Here is a 10,284-nt window from a genome sequence, read left to right as displayed (position 1 = left end):
CAAAGGAATAACAATGACCTATCCCCCCCCCCCCCCCCCCCCCCCGACAGAAGCTTTCAGAAATCTGCATCAGATCAAAATCAAACAGACCCCGGGGAGAGGCCGCCCAGCCCAGCGGAAGGAAGCCAGCTAACTACCTTCCCCCATCGCATAATCAATATATAAGTCGGTATTCATTTTGTGTTAGCGCAAGTAAAAACGCAAGCACCGGTATCCTGTATTTGCGAGGTGCTGTAAACACCGTTTTGGTGTGGGAAACAAAAAACAAAAAAAAAGTCCCGTTTGTGCCAAAGCGGCAAAGACTGGGAACCGACACCCCCCCAGGCCTCTGAAAGGATGGAGGAGTGGATGATGGCGGAAAACTACAAACCAGCGGCGGAAAAGCCCGGGGTCAGAAAGTAAAAAGTCCTGCCGTGGGTTTCTTCCACCCATGAACTCAGCTGATTTTACTCATTAGTTCCACCACCAGCCTGAAGAATTGTGCCAGTTAGTAAATCCAGGTAGATTGGTGCAAAATACTGGGGGGGGGGGGGGGGGGGCTTTTACTTTCACAACCTGGATTTTCCACCTCTGCTACAAACAAGATGGGACTTGCGTAAAAAAGATCGCAAAACGATACGTTGGATGTGAAAAGGCTGTAAAGGGGAAACGCCTGATCCAAATGCAGTCTATTCAGACTTTGCATGGGAGCAGGACAGACACTGAGTATGATTCTTTTCCCTTTCCTGGGACTGGATTAGCAACAAGGGATTCCTGTTCGACATTACACTTCATTAATTGACTATAACAACTCAGTGGGGATTTATTGAATACATATATGTTAATTGTATTTTACATTCAGTTCCCATCCCCAGATTCTCTCCATGGACAGTACTTTCTAATTTAGTTAGGGCACCAAAATGGATTAAAAACCAGGAAACAAGTTTTAAATTATCTGTGCAAAAGCATACGAAAATAAGAGTACTGCTGCCCCCTAGTGGCCAATACCGTAAATGACAAACTCCTACAAGTTCGGTCTGTCCGCAAGCGTGCACGGTTAAAATCTGTTCTTATTGACCAACTATAAATAACATGAAACCCACTCTGTGTTTATCATTAAATGTACATCTAAACAGCTTGGCAATAATGTTTTAGTCGGGTGACAGAAACATGTTTTTAGTCTTCTTATTGGTCAAGCATGTACAATCGTGTCCAATGCGCAGCGGGGGAAAATCCAGGTTCAGAAAGTATAAGTTCACCCCAGTATTTTGTTCCAACCACCTGGATTTGCTTATTAGCCCAATTCTTCAGGCAGGTAGTACAACTAATCAGTGAAATCAGATGGCTGAGTTCATGGGTGGAGGGACTTTTACTTTCTGACCCCTGGACCTTCCACCTCTGTCAATGGTGGAAAGTACAATAATAATCAAGTAACAATAATCTCACAGACCAGTAATAGTGCTGAATGAAAACCGTACAGGCTTAGGTCGTACACTGCCGTTGTACCCTTGAGCAAGGTACCTAACCTGCATTGCTTCAGTATATAACCAGCTGCATAAATGCATGCAATGTAAACGCTACGTGAAAAGTTGCGTAAGTCGCTCTGGATAAGAGCGTCTGCTAAATGCCTGTAATGTAATGTATCGAACTCCAGTCCTGGAGGGCCGCAGTGTCTGAAAGGAAACCGCAAAAACCCACGGACGCTGCGGCCCCCCCCTCGGGCGTCGGTTCGACACCCCTGCGAGACAGGTGAACACGTCCGAGGGGGGAGAGCATGTCACAGAAGGCCCAGAGGGACGTGAGCTCTAGGGCTCGGGGAACGTGAAGCGTTTCAGTCAGACGAAGCCTGGACTCCAAATGCTTGAGCAAAGCTGCACTGCACATCGCTAAAGTTTTGAAATGAAAATGTCTGCTAATTAATGTAGCAAGCCTAGTTTCTGCCTCCTAGCCAAAATAAATAAATGTAAGTGTAACAGAATTCTCAAGTAGGACGTCCAAATATATTAAGAGTTTGAAGGCTGTTAATCGTGTTTCCACCATTTTAAAGCCCCACACAGAGTGGTCAGAGTAGTGGTGGTGGTGGTGGTGGGGGGGTGGTGGGGGGGAGGCTGCATACACATAACTTCTGAACAATTTTGAGCATTCTTGCCTCGTGCTCCTCCAAGTCCAGGCATGCCATAGCTTTGTCTAACAGCTCTGTGTGTGTGTGTGTGTGAGAGAGAGAGAGAGAGAGAGAGAGAGAGAGTGGGTGTGTGTGAGAGAGAGAGAGAGAGAGAGTGAGTGAGTGAGTGTGGGTGTGTGTGAAAGAGAGAGTGTATGAGTGTGTGTGAGAGTATGTTTGTGAGTGTGAGTGTGTATGAGTGTGTTTGCGTGTGTGAGAGAGTATGTGTGTGTGTGTGTGTGAGAGTGTATGAGTGCGTGTGCGAGTATGTTTGTGTGTGTGGGAGAGTGTCTGAATGAGTGAGAGGGTATGTGTGTGTGAGAGAGAGCGTGTTCCTACTGCACACCAACTACTACACACCTACAGTCAAAAGTCTACCACCCAAACAAGTGATGAGAAGCTGATAAGGGTCATTTGAAGTGTTTTAGTTTTATTTCTCCTGTCTATCTCGCCAGCAACTGTTTTATTTGAAGTATCCAGAGTGAATGTCAATGTATGGAATAAAGTAACAGTCTGCTAGTCTAGTGAAACAAATGGGGGAAATGTAACTATTGCTGGATATTTGTCGGCAGTTTTTCCAACCATAAAATAGGTTTTGCAATGATAAAAATTTAGCAATTCGCCCAGTTCATTGTGAAATATTAAAGAATCATTAAAACAAAAAAAAGTCATGGCTCCTTTTCGGAAATTAAAGGGTTAAGAGTACGGCGAACTGAATTGTAAGAAGTTGGTTTCCAGGGGAACTGCTCTTACTGTTCCAGCTGACCTGGGCTGAACCAATCATTTTCCACGAAGGGGGCTAAAAACATAAAAATAGTAAATTAATTCACGAGTGCTTTATTTTTTATTACGCATTGGATGAACTTTGACGTATTGGACCTTCTTAGAATGCTATTTTTATATAGTATGATTTTACTCTTTCGGGGAGATACCGCATTTTTGTTTTGTGTGGTGCGTGTCCCCCCGCGTCAGTGCGATTCCGGCGTCCCTGCCAAGTCAGTTTGAAAAGATGAGACAAAGGCAACAGAAAGCCCATCGGCTCGGCAATGCGTGCGGGCGGAGCGCAGCGCGGTGAAACCTTTATTTTTGTACTGTTGTGGTTGGACGAAATACGCGAACCGGTTCAGATCTTTCCCTCGCAGTATTACTGGATTTATAAACGCCTTTTTGAAAATGTACGAACGTTTGGATCCTCGAGGCGATCGAGAAAGATTGTCTCGAGACAAAATGGGTAGTGCTGTTTAATTGCTCGCTGGCGTTTTCCGCCTTTGGGTAAGGATTGTACCAGAACCAGCTTTTGGGGCTTTTTTGCGTTTGAATCCAACTGCGCACCCCAGACGGATCACGTGGGCCTGGAGTTGATCGATTTGCACAAATATTCATGAAAATATACAAGGGGAAACGATATTTGTTGCCCGGATAAACGACGGCTTTTCAAAGAAAATCAGCGGTTGGGATTGCTTGCCGGCGTTTGTACGTAGCACACTTCTAAAATGGAGACGCACATTTCGTGTCTCTTTCCGGAAATTTTAGCCATGATTTTCAGCTACTTGGACGTGAGGGACAAAGGTAGGGTGGCCCAAGTCTGTGCTGCTTGGAGGGACGCCTCCTACCACAAGTCGGTCTGGAGAGGGGTGGAAGCTAAGCTGCATTTGAGGAGGGCCAATCCTTCGCTCTTCCCGAGTCTCCAGGCCCGGGGAATCCGGAGAGTCCAGATTCTCAGCCTGCGGCGCAGCCTCAGCTACGTGATACAGGGGATGCCGAACATCGAGAGTCTAAACCTCAGCGGCTGCTATAACTTGACGGACAACGGCCTGGGACACGCTTTCGTGCAGGAGATCCCTTCCTTGCGGGTACTCAACCTCAGCCTGTGTAAACAGATCACGGACTCCAGCTTGGGTCGGATCGCACAGTATCTGAAGAACCTGGAGGTGCTGGAACTTGGCGGCTGCAGCAATATCACCAACACGGGCCTGCTGCTCATTGCGTGGGGCCTGCACCGGCTGAAGAGCCTCAACCTCCGCAGCTGCCGGCACGTGTCGGACGTCGGCATCGGGCATCTGGCCGGCATGACCCGGAGCGCGGCCGAAGGATGCCTTAACCTGGAATACCTGACCTTGCAGGACTGTCAGAAACTAACAGACCTGTCCCTCAAACACACCTCCAAAGGCCTGACTAAGCTCAAAGTTCTCAATTTGAGTTTTTGCGGCGGGATATCAGACGCGGGCATGATTCACCTGTCCCACATGAACAGCCTTTGGAGTCTTAACCTCCGCTCCTGTGACAACATAAGCGACACGGGCGTCATGCACCTCGCCATGGGTACGTTGAGACTGTCGGGACTGGACGTGTCTTTTTGCGACAAGATAGGCGACCAAAGCCTGGCCTACATCGCCCAGGGTCTTTACCAGCTGAAATCTCTGTCCCTGTGCTCGTGCCACATAAGCGACGACGGCATCAACAGGATGGTGCGCCAAATGCACGAGCTCAGGACTCTGAACATCGGCCAGTGCGTGCGGATTACAGACAAAGGACTCGAACTCATTGCGGACCACCTGACTCAATTGACTGGGATTGATCTGTATGGATGTACAAAAATCACTAAACGGGGGCTGGAGAGAATCACCCAGCTCCCCTGCCTTAAAGTGTTAAACCTGGGCCTGTGGCAGATGACGGAGAGTCACACTGAAAAAGTCAGGTGAAATTCCCTAGGATTTCGGAAGAGGAGGGAAGGAGTGGGTGGGCGGGGTTTCATAATTTTAAAGAGGGTCGGTTTGCCGAACCTCACAGGTAAATATTTTTGCAATTCAACTTTAAAACTGTGACAGATTTATTTTATACAAATAATGATTAGCCCATCACCCCGCATGTAATTTAAAAAAAGCATTATTACATGCCTAGTAAGGACATTCGCAATTTTATAGTCCTTTAAATTCGTTTGTTTCACCTCTTCACATATAGGCTAAGTTAAATGTAACGTATAAAACGTTTTGGCTACCTCGTTCATTTATTAAATACCCTGTATTCTTTATAAGAAAAAGAAAAGGAGACGAATCGTGCCTAGTAAATAGACCCCTCCCCCACTGCGTCTCCGAGAATAACAAAATAAATATTTTTTTAACTCGTTTTGCTGACTTTTCTTCGAATACTTGACCAATAATAGACGTACAAGTATTTCGAAACCCTGGCTGCTTAATTCCGAATAAACCAAGTTTATGCAAAGACAGAAAAAAACACATTTCTGAATACAAAAGCCTTTCGTTTTTTTTTTTTTTTGTTTTTTTTTTCGTTGAAGCACAACTTACAGGCCTCGAAGCCTTGGATTCAAGCTTTGAATAAGAACTATCTGCAGCTGTTGTGTTTATGCTTACGTAAGCAGATTTTTAAAAAAACCAATTAATGGCTATAATTCAGAGCATTGTAGGATACTTCAAATTGAAGTGATTTCTTTTTTTAAAAACGCCATGTTACGAATCAGCTGTTTTTCGTTCTCGACTGATTTGTGACGAATCGAGAATTTGGGTTCGCTCCCTCCTTTAAAATGGCCAAACTATATTTGTATTGGCTAATTCAATAAAGACGTTCGTCTGAAAGATGTTGTTAAAGGAGGCTTCGAAAAAAAAAAAAAAACAAGAATCGGTTGATTTGACTTTTTTTGATTTGGTGGATCAGGCCTATGGAACATCATATTGTCAATCTGCAGCATCTATGGAGTCCTGCTGAAACGCTACCGTGTTGAAATGTACTGTAAGTGTATTTGTAAAAAAAAAAAAAATTCAAATTGTTTTATATTCTTACAGCAAACATTAAAGTTGATATTTATATAATAAAGTCGGTGAATATCAATTGTATTTTGAAAAACGGGTGGTTTTATTTTGCTTGAAATCCACTGCTGTCTGTTGTTCTCGTGTAAACGGAGTGGGCGACTGTTTGCCTGTTCGGGTTTATTTAAAATCGCCTACTGTTTGATAACAACACTATTATTGCATCTCTATAATATCAATATTTCGCGGAATGGCGGAATTCGGAAGTAAAAAGTGTCGATAGTTAGGGTCAATATTGTTCCATTCGTGTAATAATGACAGAAAAAGCCTATTGGAAGTTCACTGTGGCTAAAACACCACTATGGGTTACACTGATATTTAATAACACGCTTGTTGCATTCTGTAGCGAAACAAAATGGAAGGAGCTTGTGACGCCACTCCTTAGAATGTCACAAATCACATGAGCGGTCTGACGTTTTCTGCTCATTTAATGCAACGCAAACATCCGTTACAAACACCGTCCTGCAAGGACACACATCCATATAATTTACAACCAGCCTCAAAACGAAAGAAAGAATCTTTTAGGTGTAATTATGTGTTATTTGCCTAAATAAAATATGTCCAACAGAAGGCTGCATGTCCACTGCCAGTGTATAGTTTTTCACAGTTTAAAAGTCCTTCCTTAATTTCTGAAGTTGTGCTCAGTCATACATAACCAAACTTCTGTGACAAGGAGGGTCCCCAAAGTAAATAACTTTTTTAAACAGTCATTATTACAGGAAAATGGGGTTGCGGGGGTCAGTTCATAGCATCTGATATTGACTATGTTCCCCTTAGTAAGAATGATTTGTGATGTCACAGCTCTGATTTGGAATGACATTATGTCACAGCTCTGACTGGGAAAGATCAGTGTGTGGAAAAGACCAGTGATGTCACTACTCTGGGTGAGGGGAAAAAGCAGTGATGTCACCGCTACAGATGATTGGCAGATACTGTCAAGTCATAGTTTAGCAGGAGACATAAATTCATAAGAGATTACACAAGGTAAAATGCATGGGGAAGTTTGGATTTGTCATTTCGATTATATATATATATATATATATATATATATATATATATATATATGCCCTAGAAACCAGCTCTAACAGAAATGTTTAAAATGAAGGTTCCAGCTGGTTTTTGTATAATCACATCTGACATTTTAACAAATAGTATATAAAGGTGTATCTAACATCAGAAATATATATAGTTACAATTATAGTAAGTTATCAATGAACATTACACACTTTCAATTAAGATAAATTGCTGGTGTTATTTTCATTCTTAGGTGAAAGTTAGCTGCTATATTAATAGTTGCTATATTATTACAGTTCGAGAATAATATTTTAATACAACCAGGAACATTATCAGTTCTGCTCTACAGTGGGAAAGGGCTATAATGAGCCAGCCTGGTTCAGCTCTAGTGGGAAAGGGCTATAATGAGCCAGCCTGGTTCAGCTCTACAGTGGGAAAGGGCTATAATGAGCCAGCCTGGTTCAGCTCTACAGTGGGGAAAGGGTATAATGAGCCGGCCTGGTTCCAGCTCTACAGTGGGAAAGGGCTATAATGAGCCAGCCTGGTTCCAGCTCTACAGTGGGAAAGGGCTATAATGAGCCAGCCTGGTTCAGCTCTACAGTGGGAAAGGGCTATAATGAGCCAGCCTGGTTCAGCTCTACAATGGGAAAAGGGTATAATGAGCCAGCCTGGTTCAGCTCTAGTGGGAAAGGGCTATAATGAGCCAGCCTGGTTCAGCTCTACAGTGGGAAAAGGGCTATAATGAGCCAGCCTGGTTCAGCTCTACAGTGGGAAAAGGGCTATAATGAGCCAGCCTGGGTCAGCTCTACAGTGGGAAAAGGGTATAATGAGCCAGCCTGGTTCCAGCTCTACAGTGGGAAAGGGGTATAATGAGCCAGCCTGGTTTAGCTCTACAGTGGAAAAGGGGTATAATGAGCCAGACTGGTTCCAGCTCTACAGTGCGAAAGGGGTATATTGAGTCAGCCTGGTTCAGCTCTACAGTGTGTGTTCAGTGGTGTTTAGTGAACAGAAGGCTGAATTTGGAGAGGACAGCAAAGACGAAATTCGCCGGAGACGTGCGTGAGCCTGAAGCACGGATGAAACCGGAAGAGCGGGCCTCTTTCGCCCAAACTGCTGCAGTGAGAGCCCTGCTGACGCTCAGCCAGACAGAACTGCGGCTTCGGAGGGTCCATTTTGTTTTTCCAACTGCTGGCCAACAAAAGTGCGCTAGATTTGTGTGTGTGCCCGTGTGTGTGTCCATGTGTGTGTCCATGTGTGTGTGCGCTTGTTTGAAACACCGCGAGACTGCTTCTTGTGTTACTGTTTATCGCCAGCTAAGAACGCGTGAAGCCGAGAAGCTTATCCATCTATTTATACCCTTTTGTGAATGCAAAGTGCTGCAGAACGTTGAACTTCCTCCTTAAAACAGTGAGAGTTTCAGAGGTTACGAAGCTGTGAATGTAACACGCGCAGCCTGCATACAGTATACTGTTGATAGAACTCCTGTAAACATACATATTTCTTGATGTTGGGCTTGGGGGTAAGTACAGATGCTTTAAAGTGGGTTGGGCAGAAGTGGGTCGTTTGTGTCTTAGAGGGACGGGCGCGGCTTGAAAAAAAATAACTGATCCGCACACCGCTCGTCCTTGCGATTGTACGAGTACGCCGTTGAAGCGGATTCTTTTGGCAGGCCTATTGGAGGTCGAGGGAAGTAAGAGACACCTGTCTGCAGCTTCCTGCTCAGCTCACCGAAACCACAATCCCCCACAATGCATTTGTTTCTCGCCTTGTCTGCAGCCATGCAAAAACCAGGCATTGCTGGCTGGGAAATGAGGCAGTGGGGGGGGGGGGGGGGGGGGGGGGGGGGGGGGGGGGGGGGGGGGGTTATGACTCCCTATAACTCACTATGATTCTAATACCACTCCCACCTGATTCAGCTGTACTGCATGACTCCTATAACTCACTATGACTAATACCACTCCCACCTGATTCAGCTGTACTGCATGACTCCTATAACTCACTATGACTCTAATACCACTCCCACCTGATTCAGCTGTACTACATGACTCCTATAACTCACTATGACTCTAATACCACTCCCACCTGATTCAGCTGTACTGCATGACTCCTATAACTCACTATGACTCTAATACCACTCCCACCTGATTCAGCTGTACAATCAGTCCAGAAAGTCATATGATCTTAGGAACGCAGGTGGATTGTGGGCAACACGGAAGCCTCTGGATCACGTTTCCGTTTCTCCGCAGTTCCTGCCAGAAATACTGAAAATCCCACTGAAACCAAAGTGCAATTGCACCCCTGACAGCGAATGAAGAACGCCCCAGTGTGTCCGAAATGACTACCATGTGATGTGTGACTGGGGGAATGCCTGCATAGCCTATGTGGCCCCAGCACCAGCGAATGTGGTCCAGAGGGACAATATTATTGCCAAATATGGAGGCAAATGGAAGGGTACAGACAGCCAGGTAGGAAGCTAAATAATGTCAGGACTGTTTTGGTTCAGAGGTGGATTGTGGGTAATGAGAGACTGACCGCGGGGCAAAAAAACCCTGCTGTTTTCTGCATTCCCGCGACATTCCGGCTCCGGCCACCCGAGAGCCCCTGGGGTCAGGGGTCAGGGGTCAGGGGTCAGAGGTGAGGGGTTAACAGACCGGCTGGGGGTCACCTCACCAAGGACAGGTTCTCAGCTTAAATACACTGCTGTTTTTCGGTGGGAGCACGACCAGGACAGGCGGACGCAACCTCTCACTGGCATGCTAACTAAACGCAAGTATTCAAAGTATTCTCTATAGGAGAAATACGCAAAAAAAATTTTAAAAAGAATCTGCGATGTAAGCAGCAACTGTGTAAATTATACCATATTAGGTCTATGCGTTTGAGGGCACTGACAAAATACCAGCATCTAAGGAATTACACAACATCACGATCTATACTTTCGTGAAGTTGACGCATAAACGATTGTTAAATAACGATTATAAAAGCCTTCACATTCACATTAGCCTGTAAATAATTAATCACTGCTTTTTATACCTTATAAGTGCAAACTATGAGCAGTTTTTGTTTGTGTATATGTGCCAATAAACTGTTCTTTACCTGCATATTCCTTCATGTACAGCAGCTGCCCAAATGAGTGGTAAATATGAAAGTACTACTTCATTACGCCCACAAGGTGGCGCTCAGCACCCATTTATACCTATTGGGCAACGGACACTCAAATCAGTCCCTCAGTACCAGTAGCACTGCTGGTTTTCCCTTCTCCCTGATAGTTAATTGATGAATGGCTCTGACTGAGGTCCCAGGTGTGAG

At 45.0% G+C, this 10,284-nt stretch overlaps 1 protein-coding gene across 1 annotated transcript; it reads left to right on the top strand.

The window, feature by feature from the left end:
- The first annotated feature begins 3,157 nt into the window (after positions 1-3,157).
- Positions 3,158-5,991, top strand: LOC118218697 (F-box/LRR-repeat protein 14-like). The gene has a single exon (XM_035401316.1). The coding sequence runs from the start codon at positions 3,634-3,636 to the stop codon at positions 4,840-4,842; it is 1,209 nt and encodes a 402-aa protein (XP_035257207.1). The 5' UTR covers positions 3,158-3,633; the 3' UTR covers positions 4,843-5,991.
- Positions 5,992-10,284: the final 4,293 nt, after the last annotated feature.

The sequence above is a fragment of the Anguilla anguilla genome, chromosome 19 (assembly GCF_013347855.1).
Source record: "Anguilla anguilla isolate fAngAng1 chromosome 19, fAngAng1.pri, whole genome shotgun sequence".
Classification (NCBI taxonomy): domain Eukaryota; kingdom Metazoa; phylum Chordata; class Actinopteri; order Anguilliformes; family Anguillidae; genus Anguilla; species Anguilla anguilla.
Note: the sequence above shows the minus strand (reverse complement) of the source record. Positions and strands in the feature narration are given on the sequence as shown.

Coding starts and splice junctions, on each gene's coding strand:
- LOC118218697 (XM_035401316.1), top strand. CDS start 3,634: ATGGAGACGCACATTTCGTGTCTCTTTCCGGAAATTTTAGCCATGATT.